The 21582-nt window shown below is 55.1% G+C and overlaps 2 protein-coding genes across 3 annotated transcripts in view; both read left to right on the top strand.

Moving 5' to 3' along the window:
- Nucleotides 1-9260, top strand: part of SPTBN4 (spectrin beta, non-erythrocytic 4) — a 70432-nt gene extending 61172 nt beyond the window's left edge. Inside the window, exons 27-35 of the mRNA XM_060083236.1 lie at nucleotides 1262-1400; nucleotides 1494-1578; nucleotides 1937-2133; nucleotides 2727-3346; nucleotides 4433-4502; nucleotides 5194-5486; nucleotides 6658-6831; nucleotides 6977-7019; nucleotides 8238-9260. Of these exons, the coding sequence (XP_059939219.1) occupies nucleotides 1262-1400; nucleotides 1494-1578; nucleotides 1937-2133; nucleotides 2727-3346; nucleotides 4433-4502; nucleotides 5194-5486; nucleotides 6658-6831; nucleotides 6977-7019; nucleotides 8238-8396 (1780 nt within the window). The 3' untranslated portion in view covers nucleotides 8397-9260. The remainder of the gene's footprint in view (nucleotides 1-1261; nucleotides 1401-1493; nucleotides 1579-1936; nucleotides 2134-2726; nucleotides 3347-4432; nucleotides 4503-5193; nucleotides 5487-6657; nucleotides 6832-6976; nucleotides 7020-8237) is intronic.
- A 398-nt stretch (nucleotides 9261-9658) lies between these two features.
- Nucleotides 9659-20906, top strand: SHKBP1 (SH3KBP1 binding protein 1). 2 transcript variants are annotated; one of them, XM_060084551.1, is made up of 18 exons: nucleotides 9659-9788; nucleotides 10019-10072; nucleotides 10191-10236; nucleotides 10343-10416; nucleotides 10744-10802; nucleotides 11032-11112; nucleotides 12079-12240; nucleotides 12321-12411; nucleotides 12502-12692; nucleotides 13282-13397; nucleotides 14214-14301; nucleotides 14416-14532; nucleotides 16798-16968; nucleotides 18025-18180; nucleotides 18600-18696; nucleotides 19788-19966; nucleotides 20255-20369; nucleotides 20491-20906. In XM_060084551.1, the coding sequence occupies exons 1-18, from the start codon at nucleotides 9703-9705 to the stop codon at nucleotides 20720-20722; spliced, it is 2115 nt and encodes a 704-aa protein (XP_059940534.1). In that variant the 5' UTR covers nucleotides 9659-9702; the 3' UTR covers nucleotides 20723-20906. The 2 variants fall into 2 exon arrangements, with proteins under 2 accessions (XP_059940534.1, XP_059940535.1); XM_060084552.1 differs by lacking the exon at nucleotides 18025-18180.
- The last annotated feature ends 676 nt before the right edge of the window (nucleotides 20907-21582 follow it).

The raw sequence follows: 21582 nt of genomic DNA, 5'->3' as shown, positions 1-21582 counted from the left end.
CATTATGGAAAATTTCAACTCTACGCAGATGTAGCGGTGACACATAGGGAACCCACATGTGTACAGTGAACACCTGGCCCATCTTCATCTATACACTCCCCCACGTCCCCTCCACCCTTAATGGAGTTATTTCAAAACAAATCTCAGATTTCATATCATTTCACAGAGTATGTTTTCAAGTTATAAATGTCCAGTCTTGACTGATGGATTAGCTTAAGGGGCTGAGGGAAAAAGAGGAGTCACGGATGAATGATGGGTGGATTTGCTGAGGTAGACAGTTTTGGGGAGGGTACATTTGGGAGATAGGGGAGAATCAGGGAGATTGTTCTAGGCATACGAAGTCTTAGGTAGGAATCATTACCATGTGGGACCATCAGAAATACATTTGGACATATTAAGTGTTTTTTTTTCTTTTTTTTGCTGCACCGTGTGGCTTGTGGGATCCTAGTTCCCTAACCAGGGATCGAACCCAGGCCCTCAGCCGTGAAAGCGTGGAGTCCTAACCACTGGGCCACCAGAGAAGTCCCTGGACATATTAAGACTTATAAAGCTACACTTGTTGACTGACAGAACCTTCAGAAATTTGGAATTTGCTTTGGCCATATAACAGCTTAGAACGGCACTGTCCAATAGTTATACAATGCAGGCCACAAATGTGAGCCACATATATAACTTAAGATTTTCTTGTAACCACATTAGAAAAAGTAAAGAGAAGCAAGTGAAAATTAATTTTAGTAATTCATTTTATTTAACCCATTATACCCCAAATGTTGTTACTTCAACATGTAGTCAATATTAAAATTATCGAGATAATTTTACCTTCTTCTTTATACTAAATCTTCAAAATATGGTGTCTGCTTTACACTTGAACACATCTCAAGTCAGACCAGCCACATTTCAAGTGCTCAACTGCCACACATGTCTAGTGGTTACCATATGGGACAGCACAGACTTAGGTTAGAATCATTGGCTAGTGGAAGCTTCAGAAGTATAGCTTTAGAAAATTAGAAAAATTGGATCTTGGAATTCTAGGTTAGAATCACCAAAGTGGGACATTTTAGCCCTTTGGGAAAGTTGGAATCATTGAATCAGTGAAGAAGATTGGCCCTTCAGAACTTGATCGTGGGAGGGGGGTGTCCCGAGGTGGTGTGGAATCCCAGCCTCAGGGATTTGGGCTCATCAGGAGCTGCGTATGTGGAGGGTTGGGGGAGGTCGAGGGAGGCGGCCCATGGCTCAGATTCCTACCCACCACCCACTGTAGGGACGTGTCATCGGTGGAGGTGCTCATGAACTACCACCAGGCCCTGAAGACTGAGCTGGAGGCACGGGTGCCCGAGCTGACAGCCTGCCAGGAGCTGGGGTGCTCTCTGCTGCTCAACAAGAGTGCAGTGGCTGATGAGGTGGGAGGGGAGCAGGGGTCTCCCTCTGCCATCTGTGCCCATCGGGGTGGGAGCCACCCCTGATGCCTCTCCCTCCCCACCCGCCACTCCCAGATCCAGGCACAGCTGGACAAGCTGGGAACCAGGAAGGAGGAGGTGTCGGACAAGTGGGACCGCCATTGGGAATGGCTGCAGCAGAGTGAGTGGGGGCCCAGACACACGTGGCTCAAGGGCACAGGGATATGCCCCAGCGTGTCAGGAAAAGCCCAGAGGGTGACAGTCATGCTTTGCACACCCCATGGGTCCTCAGCAGCAAACACGAAGGCCTGGGAGGGTGGACAAGGGGGCTGCCTTATCATTGACTCCCTGATGGCAGACACCTAGGGGAGGAGCTGGTGCCCTCAGAAATAGCCCCCGCCTCTCTCCTTCCTGCAGAGCCCAGAGCGGTCAGGGCTGGGAAACCAGAGCGGGTGTGGAAGGCCAGAAAAAATAGCCACTGCCCCCGTGAAGGGCCCACAGGTGCCCCCAGCACCCTTACCCCAAATGTCTCTCCTCAGTGCTGGAAGTGCACCAGTTTGCCCAGGAGGCGGTGGTGGCTGATGCCTGGCTGACGGCCCAGGAGCCGCTCCTGCAGAGCCGGGAGCTGGGGAGCAGCGTGGACGAGGTGGAGCAGCTTATCCGGCGACACGAGGCCTTCCGCAAAGCGGCTGCGGCCTGGGAAGAAAAGTTCAGCTCTCTACGGCGCCTGACCACGGTCAGCACCCCATTTCCTGCCCCAGCACCCCTCCCACAGCTCCACACCCATCTCTCTGTATGAGACAAACACACGGGCTCAGCGCTGTGTTGAGTGAGAGCCGAGACACACCCTCATTGGGCTCCCAGTTCTGGGGGGTACAGGGGTGGGGGAGAGGGTTGAAGGGGGGAGGGGACAGACCTGTCACCTGTCACCTGTCACCAGCGACAGTCCAGGGCTAGGATGGGGGAAGCACAGGGGGACATGAGAGCCCAGAAACACTTGTCTTGGCCTGGGGGACTCTGATCTGAGACTTGAAGAATGAGGAGAAGGGACCATTGTAATTAAAAGTCTTAAGGTCTGGAAGGAAGGAGGCAATGGAGGGGGGCAGAAAGGCACCTAGAGAAAGTGATGATTTATCCAATTCTTAAAAGAACACTAGGTGTTTGCAGGAGAAGATAGGTATTAAGCTCCTGGCAGAGACAGGCCTGGACAACCTTGCTTTTTCACTAATAACTAATAAACTAGGTGGTGAGGCAGACGACCCAGAGCCACCTTCCCAGGCCCCGCCCCCACCCCGCCTTTCCACCTGAGCCTGGCCCCTCTGTCCCCAGATCGAGAAACTCAAGGCAGAACAGAGCAAGCAGCCACCCACCCCGCTACTGGGGCGCAAGTTCTTTGGAGACCCTACGGAACTGGCGGCCAAGGCTGCGCCCCTGCTGAGACCAGGGGGCTATGAGAGGGGCTTGGAGCCCTTGGCCCGCCGGGCCTCGGACACGCTCTCGGCCGAGGTGCGGACCCGGGTGGGGTACGTGCGCCAGGAGCTCAAGCCGGAGCGCCTCCAGCCGCGCATCGATCGGCTGCCGGAGGTCCCGGGGAGGGTGGAGCCCACGGCCCTGCCGGCTGCACCAGAGGACGCCGCGGAGACCCCTGGGGCCCCCGCGGCAGTGGAGCAGGTCCGGCCGCGGCCAGAGCGCCAGGAGTCCGCTGATCGCGCGGAGGAGCTGCCCAGGAGGCGGCGGCAGGAGCGGCAGGAATCGGCCGAGCAATCTGAGGAGGCTGCGCGGAGGCGGCGGCCAGAGCGGCCGGAGTCAACGGAACATGAGGTGGCACACAGCCTTACCCTGGGCCGCTACGAGCAGATGGAGAGGCGGCGCGAGCGGCGGGAGCGGCGGTTGGAGCGGCAGGAGTCCAGCGAACAGGAGATGCCCACCAGAGGAGACCTGGCCAAGGGGTGAGGCCCCATGTGCCCAGGGAGTGGAGGAAGGGGGACACGGAGAGCTCCTGGAGCCGCACAGGCCCAGCGGAGAGGGCTTCCGGGCTCAGAACTGCCTAGGGAGGGAGATATACATTTGTGGCACCCATTCTGCAGAGATGTAAACTGAGGCTGGAAGAGGTTGGGAGTCGTTCCCACTATCCCACAGTGGCAATGGCTTCCTCTAGGTGCAGGTTCTCTGCTACTGAGTTTCTGACCCCTGCATCAAATCCCCTGGATGACCCTGGGCAGGGATTTTATCCTCTCTGCATCTCAGTTTCTCCACTGGGCTAATGGTGGAACCATCACCTCCCTGATTGGAGTTAAGACCCTTTATCACAGTCTCTCTCAACCTTATAAACTGGGTGCTGTAATCATATCCATTTTATGGATGGAGCAACTGAGGCTCACAGAGGGCAAGTCACTCGGCTTGGGTGAAGCACGACTGGAACTCAGGCCTTTCAGAATCCTGAGTGTGTTGTGCACATCACTTCAACCAGCTGTGTCCCCAGAAAGAGGCCTTTGGTCAAATACGTTTCAGTGACAATGACTTCCTGACCCCTTTTAATTTTGTATTTTGTGAACATTGGCTGAGTGCCCACTCTGTGTGTGGTATGTGCTGGGGAGAGCAATGACCAAACCAGCTCCAGCCCTGCTTTCATGGGGCTCACAGTCCAGTGGGGGAAACAGACTTGTCACCAGAGAGTGTGACCCAGAATGATCAGGGCTGGGATGGGGGAAGTCCAGGGAGCTTGAAAGCTTAGGGGGTGGGTGGAAAAAGGCAACAGTATGTTCAAAGGCTTGAAGGCACCAGTTTGCATTTTGGTCTTTGTGTTGCTTAAAACTCAAGAGGGGAGAGAGGTTCCATCTTCCATTTGGCAGGTATGTGCTGAGCACCTGTGGTGTGTAAGGCAGACATCTGAGACAGGCAGCTGCAGAAGTGGACAGGGACCTGGCATCTCAGGCTAAGAGGTTGAGGCTCCTCTGGCCAGCCAGGCTGGTCTCTGGGAGAAGGCATCCCAGTTCCATTGGGTCTTTCTGTGCCCACCCCCCCCCCACCCCCAGGAAGGCCACCCTGGCTGACATTGTGGAGCAGCTGCAGGAGAAAGAGGCAGGCCCAGGGCTCCCTGTTGGGGTAAGTTGAGCCTCGGTGTGGGTGGGGGTGTGGGGGCCCCTCTCCTCAGAACCGGAGTCAGAATCCCAGAAACACCAGTGCCTAGCCCTGCCCCCCTATCTGAACCCTGCAGAGGCTCTCAGGGGATGGAGAGGGCCCCCAGATGCCTCCCACAATCTGAAATTTTCTCCCTTAGAAAGATGAGGCCACCGACGTAAGAGACTCATACCGCCCTCAACACACACACACACACACACACACACACACACACACACACACACACACACACACACACACACACACAAGTAGACTCCAGACTCTTCCCACATCTGTCCTGGACTTTTTCTCTAGCCCAGTGGGGGTCTCAGATTTCCTTACCGACAACCGTACACACACAGGAGGCCCCAGATTCCTCCTACAAAGATGCTGGGACATCTACCTGCCTGCACCCCCTACCTCCATAGGTCTAACTCCCTTCCCCCTTAGATAGAGAGGGATTCCAAACGTAGGAGTAGGAGTCCTGACAGACCCACTCCCAAGACCGGGGGAGCCCTTAAGAGTTGGGCCTCCAACCCTGAGATCCTCCCATACTCGCCTTCAAGACAGATTGCCCTGCAGACAGATGGGACCCCCAGACCTGTGAGTTCCCCCAGACAGATGGCTCCCACACCCCACTATGGACAGCACCCCTCTTCCCCCTCCCTTCACACAGCCGTCGCTGCCTCAGCCTCGCGAGCTTCCCCCCGGCCGCCTGCCCAACGGGCTTGAGCCGCCCGAGCGGACACCTCGGCCGGACCGGCCGCGGGCGCGGGACCGGCCCAAGCCGCGACGGCGGCCGCGGCCCCGAGAGGGTGGTGAGGGCGGGGGAAGCCGGCGCTCGCGGTCCGCCCCGGCCCAGGGCAGCTCCGCCCCCGCGCCTCCGCCACCGCCCACTCATACAGTGCAGCACGAGGGCTTCCTGCTGCGCAAGCGCGAGCTCGACGCTAACCGCAAGTCGTCCAACCGGTGAGCGCGTGGGCGGGGCTTTGGAAGGCGGGTCCCAAGCTCAGGGCCAAATGAATGAATAAGTGGGTCTGAAAAGGGGGGTGGGGCTAAATTTCAGGGCGCCCAACCCGTGGCGGGGTAGGCGAAGCCTGAAAAGGGGGCCTTAACTTCAAAGAATCAATCAATGAACCGGAGGAGCGGGGCTTAAGGTTAGTGCGTCCAATGGGTGAGTGGGTGGAGCTTAGATGGGGGCGGGACCTGAAGAAAAAGTTATTACTACTCAATCTCATAGCAACCAACCCAAGAGTTAACTAGAGCTAATAGCAAACGATGTGGGGTCTCGTCTAGAGGGTTCTCAAGGCTCGTGAGGTGGAGCCTTGAGAGGTCCTTCAACCAGTGAGTGGGGTGGGTTCATATATCTCAATTTAAAATTGAGGAAGGGCCTGATAAGGGGCGGATCCCAAACTGAGGGCTGAGGGGTGGGGGGCACCTCATATAGGTTTCCAGATGGGGGCCTAACAGTGATGTGTCTACTCTTGGAGTCCAGCTCCCGATTGTCCAACCCTTTTTTGTCCAACTGAGAGGCAGAATGTGGGGAGAGGTGGAGCCCATAAGGGAAGCGTTGAACAAGCAGAAGGAGTTGGCAGAACAGATTGAGGTTTTGCCTGTGGAGGTAGTCTTTCCTCCTTGTGCTGAGACCAAGATGGGAATAAACAGGGGCACCTGGATGTATTTTGATCGTGGAAGACTTCCTCCTCGGTTGGTGCTTCCGCTGAATGGGGAGACAAGAATTCCTCACTCCAGACAGTAGACCAATAGACCAATAGATCTCCCTTCAGGGGATTCGGGGTTCGGGGTGGGGGTGGTGGAGGAGTGGCGAGGAACATGCCCAAGCAGAGGCCTGTGGAGGAGACAGCTTAAGTGTTGCCTTCAGGAAATTTAGTGTGGGCGGGGATAAGGAAGGCCAACCTCAGCAGTGGCCAGCCTGGACAAAGGCTTGGTACCCAGAGGCTTAGACCCTCCTCTCAGCTCAGCAACTGCCATAGGAAGAGCACTCCAGGTGTATGGCCCAACTAGGGCAAAGGTCCAGAGGGAGGAAGGCTCAAGCATATTCAGCCCACGAAGGGTATTAATGAAGAGTACTCAGGCAGAGTGCTGCGACTCTGCCTTGAGCCCCATGTCGTCACCCCAGGTCGTGGGTGAGCCTATACTGCGTGCTCAGCAAGGGGGAGCTGGGCTTCTACAAGGACGCCAAGGGCCCAGCATCGGGGGGCACACATGGCGGGGAGCCACTGCTCAGCCTGCACAAGGCCACCAGCGAGGTGGCTAGTGACTACAAGAAAAAGAAGCACGTCTTCAAGCTCCAGTGAGCCCCCTCAATGGGCAAGAGGGAGGGTCCAAGACCCACCTTCCCCCTCCCGGCAATACCCTGCTTCCCTGGAGGACGGTTGGTGGATGGGTGGGCTGGGCCTCTGCCTCAGAGCCCCCAGATCCTGTGTCCTCTCCCACAGAACCCAGGATGGCAGTGAGTTTTTGCTCCAGGCTAAAGATGAGGTGAGATCTGTTCCTTTCTCTCCCCTATTTGACCTCAGGAACCACCTGGCTGGCTGACTCCTGGCCCAGAGTGATGGGGCTGTGAAGAGGAGAAGCACAAGCCAGAGTTACCAGGGCTGAAATGGGAAAGCCCATGGGCAATGAGAAACCAGAAGAAGTTCCTAATCTAGCTGGGGGGAGGTGGAAGATCAGGGGCTGGCCTGGAGGCCCCAGGACAACATCCAACCTCCTTGCCTTGGCCTCTGAGATGAAACTAGAAAGTTGGGAGGGAGTTAGCTTTAAAAAAAAAAAAAAAAAAGGTGAACTACAAGTGCAAAGAACCAGAAGTACAGAATCGCAAAGGGTTAACTGTGCTGGAGGAGAGTTCAAGGAGGAAAGTTCTCAGAAAGGTTCCCAGAGGCTGGATCTCTAAGGACACCGTGGATCATTCAGAGGCTGGAGTTTATTCTAAGGGCACTAGGGAGCCATGGCAGAGTTTTGAGCAAGGGAGGGTTACAGTGATGGATAAGAAAGATCCTTTTGGCTACCATGTGCAGGGTAGATTGGAGAGGGCGAGAGTGGAGGTGTGGAGCACAGGAGGTGGCCAGGGCAGGAACCCAAGTGGGAGAGCACAAGATTGGATTAGGGCAGGCCTGTGGGGAGGGGAGGAGGAGGTGGGTGAGAGACAAGAATGTGAGTGGACCTTGGGCTTGGGGCTAAGGGGAGAGGTCAGGGGAGGAGGAGCAGGCATGGAGGTGGTTTGAAGAGATGCTGAAAATAGTAACACTTGTTACCTCATTCATCATCACAAGAGGCTATGAAGTAGGCCTTTCTTCCCTCCATGCCTCTTTTACTTATCTTTAAAATGGAGATAAAAATAGTTTTCCATCATAGGATTATTGTGAGAATTAAATAAGTTGATACAGATAGAGCACTTACAGGGCCCATAAAATTACAGTGCTTTGTGTCTGCTGATATTATTGCTTCTTGTTGTTTATCTCTATAGTGGGTGTTAGATATAATCCAAATGCATAGGATTAAGTGAATTAATCCACAAAAGTGCTTAGAACAGAGCTAGGCACAAAATAAGTGCTATGTAACTATTTACATCATCATCATCATTACTGTTATTATCCATTTAATAGATGAGGAAACTTAGGTTCAGAGTGGGCAGTCTGATTCTAGATTCATCAGTCTCCTGTCTTCCAAATATAGACTGTGTCCTGTTTCTCTCACCAGGAGGAGATGAACGGCTGGCTGGAGGCTGTGGCTGCCTCGGTGGGGGAACACGCCGAGATCGCCCGCTGGGGCCAGACACAACCCACCACGTCGTCCACAGACGAGGGCAATCCCAAGCGGGAGGCGGGGGAGCGCAGGGCCAGCGGGCGCCGGAAGTGACTTCCCACCCGCAGGGCCTGACTCACCTCCCCGCCCCTCCTCCCCGCACTGTGGGCACAAAGACACGTTTTCTTCCGCAGGGGTGGGAGGCCCTAGTCCCACCAACACTGCGGACGCGCCCTGACCGGCACCGGAAAGGAGGGGACTTCTCCTGCACCCCAAGAAGTGGTGGGGGGATTGCTGCCCCTATAGCCATATCTCGGCCCCTTCCCGCTCGCCACCTCCACCCCAGGTGCTGGGGCTCCATTATTTTTATGCAATAACTGAGCTTGGGGGGGGGGGCGGGTAAGGGGCCAGTTGAGCCAAGCTCCCTGCCCGGATGCCCAGATCCAGCCCCAAGAAGCTGGGGTGGTAGGGGCGATAATTCCCGCCCTAGGGATGGGCATGGGGGCGCTGGTGAGGTCCCCTGGACCATCCAGGGTGCTAGGGGGTGGGGAGGGGACGCCCCCTTCCCCGCCTTTACCTCACTTCCAATGCTGCCTTGATCTCTGTCTGGGAAGGGGGAGTGAAGGGGCCGTAGCCCCCGCACTCCGCCGTCTCAGAACCGTGCGGTTAATTCCTGACTTAGTTTATTTTTGCAAAACGTCGACTTCCTCCTCCCCCTGCCCCGCATCCGCGAAGGCTTTTAATGGGAGGGGCGTCAAAGCACAAAACTGTCTTCCTCTCTCCTCCCCCCTCCAGCTGTAAATGCCACTTCGGGAGGGGAGGGGCGAGGGGAAGCCCTCCCCCTGCATGCTTCTGGCTGGAGCATTTTCCTGGGGAGTGGGGGAACCGGGTTGTGGGCAGCCCCCATGGCTACCTGGAGAAGCCGCTGGGACCCAGGGGTGTGGGGGCGTGTGGCAGGCGCGCACTCTGTGTACCTATAATAAATCCTTTGGCTTTGACGGTCTGTGCTGGTTTGTTCGCGTTTCATGGGCTGCGCCCAGGAGGACTGGGTGGGGCGAGGGGAAGAAACTGTTGCGGAGAACATTTAGATGTCCCTCTTGGTGTGGACTAATTTCGAGATCTAAACACGTGTCCCCGACGAATCACCTAGATGCCATTCCTAAATCGGGAACCCCAGAGGGATGGAGGAACGTTTTGCTATCCGTGGTAACAACTTCCCCAAAGGAGCCGTTCGGTCCGCCCCGTCCAGGACAGGAAAGGCGGGACCCTTTAAGGAGGCGGAGAAATTAACTGCGATGAGTGAGCGCTTTACCCAATCGCCGGTGGCTCCGGGAGTCTCCTGCCCAATGAGCACCCGGTGGGGGCGGGGCGGGAGGCACACCCGGAAGCGGGTGCAGGCCGGCCGGCTAGCCCGGGGGCCATGGCAGCCGCAGCCCCTGCAGCAGACGGGGTCCCAGGTCGGGGACCTCCCGGGGAGGTGATTCATCTGAACGTGGGAGGCAAGAGGTGAGTGTAGGAGTTTCCTGAGGCGCTACTCTCGGGAGCGGGGAACGGGGTGGGAGTACCCGCCTCTCCAGGGGGAATTCCTGTCCATCAGGGATTGCTCCGCCCCCTGCTGGAGGCGGGGAGCCTGGATGGGTGCTGGGGGAAGGAAGGGAACTCACCGGGTTGAGATTGGGGGCCTCATTCCTCATCTTCCCTCCATCATCTCGCGTCCGCTTACGGTCCCCGCACAGATTCAGTACCTCTCGCCAGACTCTCACCTGGATCCCAGACTCCTTCTTCTCCAGGTGATTGGAAGAGCGAGTTTGGGGTGGGGGGGCGGGAGGAGAGGGTATGGGGAGACCTAATCTCCCCTCACACACACACCCCGGCCCGTGACACCTGCTCTGCGTCCCCTCCCTGCAGTCTTCTGAGCGGACGCATCTCAACACTGAAAGATGAGACCGGAGCCGTGAGTAGAGCAAGAGCTGATATGGGGCGGCCGGTAGGAGGAGGGACAGGATCCGCACTCAGCCCCGCTCTTTGCCCTATCTTTCCTCTGCTTCCCTTCCCCGCAGATCTTCATCGACAGGGACCCCACCGTCTTCGCCCCTATCCTCAACTTCCTGCGCACCAAAGAGTTGGACCCCAGGTTGGCATGGAAGATAAAGGGGAGTCCCCCACCGTCTTCACCCCCCCGGGAAGTCTCTTCTTCCTCTCAGAATGTTCACTTAAGCTTCTTGATCATATTTAAATTATGTGTCCTTAAAATTCTCCCCCACAAAACACACACACACACACACACACACACACACACACACATTTTCACCGCCCAGATCATTGCTTCTTTAGAATCTTGATCCCATCAAAATTTTCTACCTCCTGAGATTCTCTGTGCAGTTTTGAAAACTTCGTCCTCAGAATTCTCTGTCCACTCCCACTCCCCAGACCCTGACCCCTAGTCAATTCTACTACCCAGGGGTGTCCACGGTTCCAGCCTCCTCCACGAAGCCCAGTTCTATGGGCTCACTCCTCTGGGTAAGTGGGGCCCCCTTTAGCATCCTCATCCCATAGAAAACCAGCCCTCTAGTGATGCTCCCCCTTTCCCCTCTCTCCTGAAAGAAGGTTGGGTTAGAGCTGAGAGCCCTGGGTTTGGTCCTGGGTCTCAGGAGGGTGGTGATATTCTGTGGAGAAAGAGATGGGGGAGGGGGAAAGGGATCTGCCTCAGTGTTCTCCAAGTCCCAGCCTTTGAGTCCTTCCGTCTTAGTTCGTCGTCTGCAGCTTCGGGAAGAGTTGGATCGATCTTCTTGCGGAAACGTCCTCTTCAATGGTTTCCTGCCTCCACCAGGTGGGAACTACTAAGGAATGGAGGGGGGATTAAAGACTACATTTCCCATAAGGCTGCAGCTCTTGGGTGCCTAAGCTGTGGGCCCTGAGACACTATGGGAGTTGTAGTTCTATATCAGATGCTTGGATTGATGCTTGGAAAAGAAGTAAGAAACAGCATTTCCAATGAGGCAATGGGCCAAGCTAGTCTCCCTGAGGCTCAGAAGCTTACCCTAGAGCCCAATGGGAGTTGTAGTCCAGGTTTGATTTCCTTGTAGGGAGGCTTAGGGAGAACTGGTGTCCTTTGCATGGAGGGGAGAAATATTAAAGGAGAGTTATTGACTATAATCTCCATGGAGCAGCCAGCCCACTGACCATGGAGAATATGCACCAGTGGTTATTGGGAACTGTAATCTACTAGACTTTGCTGATAGGTAGAAGGAACAGAGTGGGGAAATTCAGTTTATGGCTTTATTTCCCTAACCTCAGTCAAGACCTACAACCTTCATGAAGTTTGTCAAATATGAAGACGTATTGTTCTCTTAACTTAGTTTGACCCAGTTTTTTAAAATTGTTTTAAATAGAAGCTTTTTGTCACTATTTTCATGCCATAAACAAGTAGACGTGAAATAAACCCCAAACATAACCGTGTAATTAAACTCTGGGTAGATGCTGTTGTCTGCCAATGAGACAGGCTTCCATTTCTTAAAAGGAAAGATTGCCAAATATTGAAGAGGTATCGATATCGTGGCAGCCCCAAACTGATTCTTTCTTTTTGATGGGCTCAAAGGAACTGAAAAGGGAGCAGCTCGCTTTGTGATTCAGTCTCATTTAACGCCATGTCCCTGCACCACCGAAAATCTTTTCTCTAGGAGACGATGCTACCCACGTGGCAAAATCAGTATGTGGCACAATTTAAGTGCTTGCTATGTGACAATTATTACAATTATGACAATGATTGTCACTCTGCCCCTTCTCCCTGCCACAGTGTCCCCGGTGAAGCGGCGGAACAGGCACAGCCTGGTGGGGCCCCAGCAAGCAGGGGGACGCCCAGCCCCTGTTCGACGGAGCAACACGATGCCCCCCAACCTGGGCAATGCCGGGCTGCTGGGCCGAATGCTAGATGAGAAAGCCCCTCCCTCCCCATCAGGTACATTTCTGTCTCTTGGGAGATTGGGGCAGCCAGTGGGCCCCTGTGACCCTGCCCTGATCCCTGCCTTTCCCCCCAAGGGCTACCAGAGGAGCCGGGAATGGTGCGCCTGGTGTGTGGACACAACAACTGGATCGCTGTGGCCTATACCCAGTTTCTTGTCTGCTATAGGTGCTCAGGGAAGGCGGTGGGAGGACACCTTAAGCCCTGTTGATGGGGAGGGCTCAGGGTGAGGGTTCATGATGTCCCTCAATCTTCCAGGCTAAAGGAAGCCTCTGGCTGGCAGCTGGTGTTCTCCAGTCCCCGCCTGGACTGGCCCATTGAGCGACTGGCACTCACAGCCCGGGTGCTCAGTGGGGCCCTGGGTGAGCATGACAAGATGGTGGCAGCAGCCACGGGCAGCGAGATTCTGCTGTGGGCTCTGCAGGCAGAAGGCGGTGGCTCTGAGATAGGTATGGCACCAGGCTTTTCCCAGAACCCTTTTGCCCTTTAGAATTCTGCTCCAACTTGTGGCCTGTTAAAACAGCCCACGTGCCACAATTCTCTTTGCGTTGTTAGGATGCTCCAGCCCTTTAGAATTCCGTATCCTGTTAGCATTCCTTGGTCTGGTAGAAAAATCCACCCACATACAATTCTGTCTTCCGTCAGAATTCACTGCCCTGTTAGATCTCTTTGCTTGGGGAGAATTCTCCATGCCAGTAAAACCCCAGACCTGTTAGAATCTGTTCCCATTAGAAATCTGACTCCTTCGACTAATCTGTTCCCTAACAAATCTTAATCCTCGTGAGAATCCTCTGCCGCCCATAGAGTTTTTTGCCTTTGTTGAAAATCTTAGCTGTGTTGGAATTCCACACCCTGTTAGAGTCCCACACCGCAGCAGGAATCTGGCCCGTTGTAATCCTCTGTAATTCCTGCTGGAATCCTCTAGCCTGTAAAGATTCTATGACCAAGTTGAATCCTCTGGCCCTTGGAGTCCTTCCTGCCACCCCTCTTCTCCCCCGTGAAAGGGGGTCCTGGCTCAGCCTTCCTCACCCTGTGCAGGAGTCTTCCATCTGGGCGTGCCTGTGGAGGCCTTGTTCTTCGTCGGGAACCAGCTCATCGCCACAAGCCACACAGGGCGCATTGGGGTGTGGAATGCCGTCACCAAGCACTGGCAGGTCAGGGCACTGGCCAGCCTGGCTGCCCCTTTCTCGGGTGCCCAGACCAGTCAGACCCAGGGCGGGGTTCCTTTCTGCCCCACCCGACGTGGAGAGAACCAGGGGACCCAGCAGTGGGCCAGATCCAGGGGTGGGGTAGGATGGGGTATGATAAAGACCAAAGGAGGATCCAGGAGGCCTTCGTGGCTGACGTGAAGGAGGGTGGGTTTGGAAAGGAAGAGAGGATTCTCCAGACACTGGGTGGGAGACCGGGTCGGGGGAGATGGTAGAGGAGGCGGAAACCCAGAGACAGACGTGCCAACGTCCGTCATTCTCTCTGCACTCGGCCCAAGCTCTGTCCAACCTGTAAAACAGAAAATACACCCACAGCGTTGTTTTCTAAAGTGTGAGCGTTTGGCTGAGAGAAACAGACAAACAGAAAGGAGAGAGAAAGAAACAGAGATGCAGAGAAACAGACAAATAGAAACAGGAGGTCAGAGGTGCCAGAGAGACAGAAAGAGGGTGGATGGAGAGAAACCAGGACTAAATGACTGTAGTAGATGAAGGGACACAGAGAGAAAGATGGAGATGAATAAAGAAATGTCAGAAATACAGAGTCAAGGAGAGGCCACGAGACAGAAGCGCCAACCAAGAGCCATTCAGAGACAGATGCCGATGATGCAGGCCTGGAGCAGGCAAGGCTGGGGAGGAGTGGGCCTAGAAGCTGGAGGGAGGGTGCTGGAGCAGGGAGACATGGGCATGCCAGGGGGGGCACTGCAGAGGCAAAGGCAGGAAGGGATGGCACCATGGCCACAGCCCACCCCGCCCCACCCCCAGGTCCAGGAGGTGCAGCCCATCACCAGTTACGATGCCGCAGGCTCCTTCCTCCTCCTGGGCTGCAACAACGGCTCCATCTACTACGTGGGTGAGCAGCAGCCGGCACCCCAGCTGCCTGGGAACCTCCCCTGAGAGGTGGGAGAGGAGGGGAAAGGCTGGGGTACCTTGAACAAACCCACTCCATCCTCCCTGTCCACCCCAGATGTGCAGAAATTCCCCCTGCGCATGAAGGACAATGACCTCCTTGTCAGCGAGCTCTACCGGGACCCGGCGGAGGATGGAGTCACAGCCCTGAGTGTCTACCTCACCCCAAAGACCAGTAAGCTATAGCTCAGCTCCCCGCCCTGCCGTCAGCAGCCAGCCCCGGCCGCAGCCTGGAGCTGTCTCCCCATCACTTGTGTAGCATGACCCAGTGAGATTTATGGAGAAGGAGACAGATTCAGCTCATATAGTCATTCAACAAACAGTTACTGAGCACCACTTACATATAGGCACTGTTCTAGGTGCTCAGCCACGGCGGGCCTCTTCACCAGGGGCAAAATTGACCTCTAGTAGTTGATCTTGGTGTTTCTTTCCCATATCTGTGATTAGGGCGTGATGCTTGCACGCTCCTAAAACAAAGAGGATGCATGTCTTGGGAATTCCCTGGTGGTCCAGTGGTTAGGACTCCGAGTTCTCACTGCCGAGGACCCAGGTTCGATTCCTAGTCAGAAACTAAAATCCCATAAGCTGTGTAGCGTGGCCAACCCCCCCCCCCAAAAAAAACAACAAACAAAAACCCAAAACAAACAAAATCAAAAAAACATAAACGATCAAACAAAAAGAGGATGCATGTGTTACAGTGGATGAAGCTGAGTTCTCTCACTTGAGACAGTCTTTGTGTTTTGTTTTCTTGATTGCAAATGCAGAGAACTAGTTTTTTTTGTTTGTTTTTACTGAGATATAATTCCCATACCATAAAATTCACAACTGAGTAATTTTAGTAGATTCACAAAGTTGTGCCACCATCACCACTATCTAATTCCAGAACGTTTTTATCACCCCAAAAAGAAACCCCATGCTTGTTAGCAATCACACCCCATTCCTCCCTCCTGACAGCCCCTGGACACCTCTAATCCACTTTCTGTCTCTATGGATTTGCCTGTTCTAGACATTTAATGTAAATGGAATCATGCAGTATGTGGCTTTTTGTGTCTGACTTTGTTCACTTTGGGTAACGATTAATTTTTTTTTAATGGTTAGTGCTTTTTTGCAGCTTAAGATCTCTTACCCTACCCCCAGGTTGTGAAGATTTTTCCCTATGTTTTCTTCTAGAAGCTTTGCACTTTTAGCTTTTACATGTAGGTTTCTGTTCCATTTCAAATTAACTTTTAGGTATGGTGTGAGGTAGGGGTCACAGTGAATTTTTTTCTAGCAGGCGTAAACTAATAATAAACTTAACTTCACAGCATGTCATCACATAAGTCCCCTTTCTTTTTTAAAACTGTATTTATTTATTTATTTGGCCACACCGTGTGGCTTGTGGGATCTTAGTTCCCTGACCAGGCATCGAGCCCAGGCCCTTGGCAGTGAGAGCACGGAGCCCCAACCACTGGACTGCCAGGGAATTCCTAAGGCCCCTTTCTTATTTCATTGATTTACTCCTTTCCTCCCCATCCCCCTCCTCACCACGTGCCACTATTCTGTCATGTTTAGCATTTATATTTTCATTTGTATGTGTCCTTACAAAATGGATATTATGGGCATGTTTTTGAATTTGCATAAATAGTATGGGGTATATAACTCAGTTTATATATCTTACTTTTGTCCATCCTGCCCTAGGTTAAATATCCATCCATGTTACTATTCATAACCCGAATCCATTGCTTCTAACTCCTGCATAAAATATTAAAACCACATTTTACCCACATTCCTTAAGATGGTCCATTAAGTTTGTGACGTTACAACAAACCTTTCCCCTGTGGAAATTTGGCAAGGGTGGGGAGTCCCTCAGGCACGCTGGGTCGAGTTTCATTTTCTTGTCTTGCTGTCTGTCTGGTTTTGTTTGTTTGTCTGACCCCACCCCACCATGTGGCTTGCAGGATCTTAGTTCCCTGAAGAGACTGAACCCTGGCCTGTTGGTTTATATGTCCCTTTCTATGTTTCTCTGTATTTCTCTTGAATTCCATCTCTCTCTCTCTGTCAGTCTTTGTCTCTGTGTCCCTCCCTGTGATTTGTTTCTTGGTTCCCCGTTTCTCTATTTTTCGACCTCTCTTCCCCCTCTTCTCAGCTCTGTCTCTGTCTTTTTTAATTTTTTAATTTATTTTTTATATAGCACGTTCTTATTAGTTATCTATTTTATACATATTAGTGTACATATGTCAATCTGTCCCTCTCTCTGTCTTAATTTCTGTCTCTGGTTTCTCCGCCCTGTCCCTCTGTCTCCCATTCCTCTGTTTCCCACATCTCGCCACCTTGTTCTCTCCACCTCTCCCTCTCCCTTTACTTTCTGACTCTGCATCTGTTCTTTGTTGCCTCTTCTCTCTACCTTGGTTTCTGTCACTCTGTGACCCTGTCCCTCTCTTCCTCCTCGGCCCCTCACCAGGTGACAGTGGGAACTGGATCGAGATCGCCTATGGCACCAGCTCAGGGGGCGTGCGTGTCATTGTGCAGCATCCCGAGACCGTGGGCTCGGGGCCTCAGCTCTTTCAGACCTTCACCGTGCACCGCAGCCCCGTCACCAAGATCATGCTCTCAGAGAAGCACCTCATCTCAGGTGAGCCTTGCCTGGCTGCCCCGCATGCCCATCTCCCTGCAGGAGGGATGGCTTAGCTGTGAGCACGAAGCCAGGTGGATGAGGGTTTCCACTGGGGAGAGACAGTGTGTGGGGAGTGGCCTCTGGAGAACTCCGTGAAGGGGACCAGTCTGGGGGAGAGTGGATTTGCCAGGGAGAGGAGAAAATTAATCAATTTAGCGATTGCCAGGCACGGGGGATACAGTGATAAGACAGGCCAAGTCCCTACCCTCGTGGAGCTGATGCTCTAGTGGGGGCAGCAGACAATAAATCAATAAAAATATAAATCACTATCTGGCAATGGGGATGGGGGCCATGAATAAAAACAAAGCTATGTGAGAGGCCAAGAGAGTGCCAGGATCACTGGAGAGTGCATGGTTCGGGAAGTTCTTCCTGAGGAAGGAGCTCTGAACAGAAATGAGCAGTGCAGGTCAGTGGGGACAAGCATTCCAGGCAGAGGGAACAGGCATTGCAAAGGCTCTGAGGTGGGAGGATGTTTGGTGTGTCTAAGGAAAAGCAGGGGCCCACTGGGCCCAGAGTGGAGTGGGTGAGGAAGAGGGTGGGGGATGATGGGGTAGGTCCATGGGACCTTGTAACCCATGGAGAAGGCTTTGTCCTTAACCCTGAATGAGATGGCGCTGCGGGAGGTCTCACAGCAGAGGAGGGCTGTGACCTGACACAGGTGTCCACAGGGTCCCTCTGACTGCATGTGGGGACAGGATGGGAGCAGGAAGGCCAAGGAGGAGGCTGCTTCAATGGTCCAGGCAGGAGATGAGATGGACAGGACCAGGGTAGGGGTGGGGTGGGAGCAGTGGACAGGGAAACGTGAGAGCAGGCCCTGGAATGCCTTGGAGGCAGAGCCAACGGGATTGTTAACTATTTGGAGTTCTGGCGAAGAGAGGATTCTCTGAAAGGGAAGAATTCAGAGGGGCCTGAATCCTGACACCTTTGAAAGGAGGTCATCCCGGGGCTCAGGAAGGTCGGGCAGTGGTGATGCCACGGCCGCGCCTGACCTGCTGCTGCCCCCTGGCTCCTCAGTCTGTGCCGACAACAACCACGTGCGGACGTGGTCTGTGACTCGCTTCCGTGGCATGATTTCCACCCAGCCTGGCTCCACCCCGCTCGCTTCATTCAAGATCCTGGCGCTGGAATCGGCCGATGGGCATGGCGGCTGCAGTGCTGGCAATGACATTGGTGCCTCCTAGCCCCGGGTCCCCCACCGCACGGACCCTGCCTGACCTCCGTTGGCCTCCACTGATCCCTTTCCTGACCCCTGTAGACCTCTCTTGACCCACCGAGCTGATGGGGTTGACCTCCACCCATCACCACCTGACCCCTATTGACCGCCACTTACTCCCAGCTATCCCAGTTGAATTCTGTTACCCGCATTGATTCCTGCTGACCCAGGATCCGCCCCCTGCCCCTGATGTGCCTGAACTGCACTGACTGTTGCTGACACCCAACCCTGTCTGACCTCACCCAACTCTAGCCACCTGGGGATGGGGACCTGGTCCTGGGGGGAGGTTCATCAGTGGGGAAGGAGGCAGAGTCTTGGGATCTGGAGGTCACAGGGACCCCAGCTGGCCCTGACTACCCCCCTCTACCTGGCCCAGGCCCCTACGGCGAGCGGGATGACCAGCAAGTGTTCATTCAGAAGGTGGTACCAAATGCCAGCCAGCTCTTCGTGCGTCTTTCCTCCACTGGTCAGCGGTGAGGACTGTCGCGTCAAACGGTGGGTGGGGGGGGGGGGTCAGAGGAGAAGGCAAGATGCCAGGGAGGTCAGAAGGGCATCCCAGCCAAGGGGCACCGCAGGAGCAGAGGCTGGGAAGGAGCACAAGCCTGGTCCTAGATTTGGAGTTTGGGGTATCAAAGGTGCGACGTGTGGATGGGAGTGAAGCTGGAACAATCCCAGGTGCCCCTGCTGGACCGCAAGCAGAGATGCCCAGTGTAGTCAGGGCCGGGCTGGGGGCTGGGGGCGTGTGCACAGGCTGGGGGGCGAGGGCCAGGATCGGGGAGGGACGGGAAGCTGTGGGAGCCCAGAGGCCTGCTTGCTCCAGCCTGGGAAGGGGGCCTGTAGAATAGAAGTCTCTGAGCAGAGACCTTGAGGATAAATAGGAATGAGCAGAAGAAAGGAGGGCGGGGAAAGTCTGTGCCTGGCTGAAGGGGCAGCATGTGCAAAGGCTGGAACAGCCAGAGAGGATAACCAGGGACATGCACGTGGTCTCGGGGGGCTGGAGCACCAAGAGGTGAGAAATGGGGCTGCAGAGGGGCGGAGCCTTGCCAATCGTATGGAAGAGCTGAGACTGTCCTGAGTGTCCTGGGGAGCCATAGCCGCTCTGAGGGGGATGGACTGGAGGTTGGAGAGGAGACCAAGAGCCCAGGGAGGAGGCTGGGACAGATGCCTGGCCGGAGAGGGCAGGGCTTGATCAGGGCCAGATGGGGAGGGGAGGAGGGGGCCGGCCATGGGGAATGCTGGGAAGTGAGGGAGGCACCCAGGATGAGTCTTGGGCTCTCCCTGAGACAGGAACAGGGAGGGCAACATGTTTGGGGGAGAATCCCATTTGGGCCCCATGGTGGGTGTGTGGGGCTGGGGACATCCAGGAGGCTCCTGGTCCCCACAGGGCTGGAACCCAAGACAGTAGATTTGGGAGGGGTGGAGAGGCTTGGGTGATCATCCGAGATGCAGGAACTGAAACCACAAGGGCGGTGGGGACTGAGGCCTGGGAGGGGTATAAAGATGAGAAGAGGGACCAGGCCAGGCCCTGGTGTGACCAAGGTGACCCCTGCCCCTCCCCTCTCAGGGTGTGCTCCGTGCGCTCCGTGGATGGCTCGCCCACCACCGCCTTCACGGTGCTCGAGTGTGAGGGCTCCCGGAGGCTGGGCTCCCGGCCCCGGCGCTACCTGCTCACTGGCCAGGCCAACAGCAGCTTGGCCATGTGGGACCTGACCACCGCCATGGACGGCCTCGGCCAGGCGCCTGGTACTTCCCGCTCGAGTCCCGTCCCAAGCCCCACAGACTCACCCTGCACTCTCTCCACAACCTCCTTCACCATGAGCTCCCTCCCCAAGCCCTTGCCCTCTGGCCCCTTTCCCTGCCCCCCAACCCCTCCTCGCCCTTGCTTTTTAACCTCTCTTTCTTAGCTTCTGACCCCTGTCCATCGACCTCTGCATCTTTCCTCCTATCCCAACCTCAGTCCTTGCACATGACCTTTGTCTCTTGACCTGTGCCCTTGTCTTGCCCCTGACCCTGCTTCCTTGCACCCCCCAGCAGGGGGCCTGACAGAGGAAGAGCTGCTGGAACAGCTAGAGCAGTGCGAACTAGCCCCGCTGGCTTCCTTGAGGGGCGCTCCCCCCAGCCCCTCGCCCCGGACCTCTCTCACCAGGTAGGCGTGACTCCACTTCCCCTTCTGAGCAATGGGGCGGAGGGCAGAACACGGTGGCCTGGGGGCAGGGGGGACCCAGCTCCACCCTGATGACCTGCACTGACCCTCATCACCCCCTCAGTCTCCACTCAGCCTTCAGCAGCACCTCCCTGTCTGGCCGCCGTGGGAGCCCGAGCCCCCCACAGGCTGAGGCCCGGCGCCGCTGGGGAGGCAGCTTCGTGGAACGCTGCCAGGAACTGGTGCGGAGTGGGCCGGAGCCCCAGCGGCCACCGATACCAGCCCCCCGGCCCTCCGCGGGTCTCGGGGCTCCCCTTGCACCCCCCAAGATGAAGCTCACTGAAACTTCCTTCTGAACATGGCTGCCATGGTGCCTTGAGATACCCAGGCCCTGGGGGACTCAGGTGCCTGCCCCGCTTCCTGTCACAGCCCTGGGTTCAGGGCCAGGGCCTCCTTGGAGTGGTTAGTGTTACTAGGCCCCCCTCATCTCCCTTTTCTGGAGCCAAAGTCACCCTTCCCTAATAAAGTTCTCACTGCCAACACCTTGGTCACATTCTGAGAGGGTTTGGGCACCCCTAGGGAAAGGGTAGGAGAGCCGTGGTGCCCAACCAGGTCCCTGGCTGTAGATTCAGGAACATCTGTCTCTCCTGGTTTAAGTAAAGAAGGGGAATTGGATTACACTCTGGCTTCAGGCATGGCTGGATCCAAGGCTCAATCACTCATCCAGAATATCTTTCCATCTTTTGGCTTTGCTCTCCTCTGGGATCATTCTCAGTCAGGTTTTCCCGCCTCTGTGCCGAGATACCTCCAGGTAGCTCCTTAGCAACATTTTTCTCTCTGGCAGCAGCAAAATCACAGGACTGATTCTCATTGACTTAAACTGAATCAGATGGCCATTCCTTGACCAATCACTGTGTCCTTCCAGGGATCACGTGCCCTCACGAGCCAGGCAGTGAGGTCAGCCCCATGTTGACAGAGTGGAGGAAGAGTTCCTGAAAGGTGATTCAGGGTACTATTACCACAAACAGGGATGAATTTCTGCCAACAGGTTGGCAGAAACACAGATGTCGGCTAGGTGACATTTGTACCCCAAACCTCACCACTGCAAACACTTTGTCCATATCCCTGGCTGCCCAGTCTTTCACCCCTCTCTTGCCCACACCAGGGAGGGTATGTAGAACAGGATCAGCTCACCCCAGCCTGACATCCTTGAGGT

The sequence above is a fragment of the Mesoplodon densirostris genome, chromosome 19 (assembly GCF_025265405.1).
Source record: "Mesoplodon densirostris isolate mMesDen1 chromosome 19, mMesDen1 primary haplotype, whole genome shotgun sequence".
Classification (NCBI taxonomy): domain Eukaryota; kingdom Metazoa; phylum Chordata; class Mammalia; order Artiodactyla; family Ziphiidae; genus Mesoplodon; species Mesoplodon densirostris.
Note: the sequence above shows the minus strand (reverse complement) of the source record. Positions and strands in the feature narration are given on the sequence as shown.

Bases quoted from the DNA above. Each gene is read 5' to 3' on its own strand.
- SHKBP1 (XM_060084551.1), top strand. From the start codon at position 9,703: ATGGCAGCCGCAGCCCCTGCAGCAGACGGGGTCCCAGGTCGGGGACCT. The intron at 10,073-10,190 runs GTGATTGGAAGA...CCCTCCCTGCAG, and splicing joins CCAGACTCCTTCTTCTCCAG to TCTTCTGAGCGGACGCATCT. The intron at 12,412-12,501 runs GTGCTCAGGGAA...TCAATCTTCCAG, and splicing joins CAGTTTCTTGTCTGCTATAG to GCTAAAGGAAGCCTCTGGCT.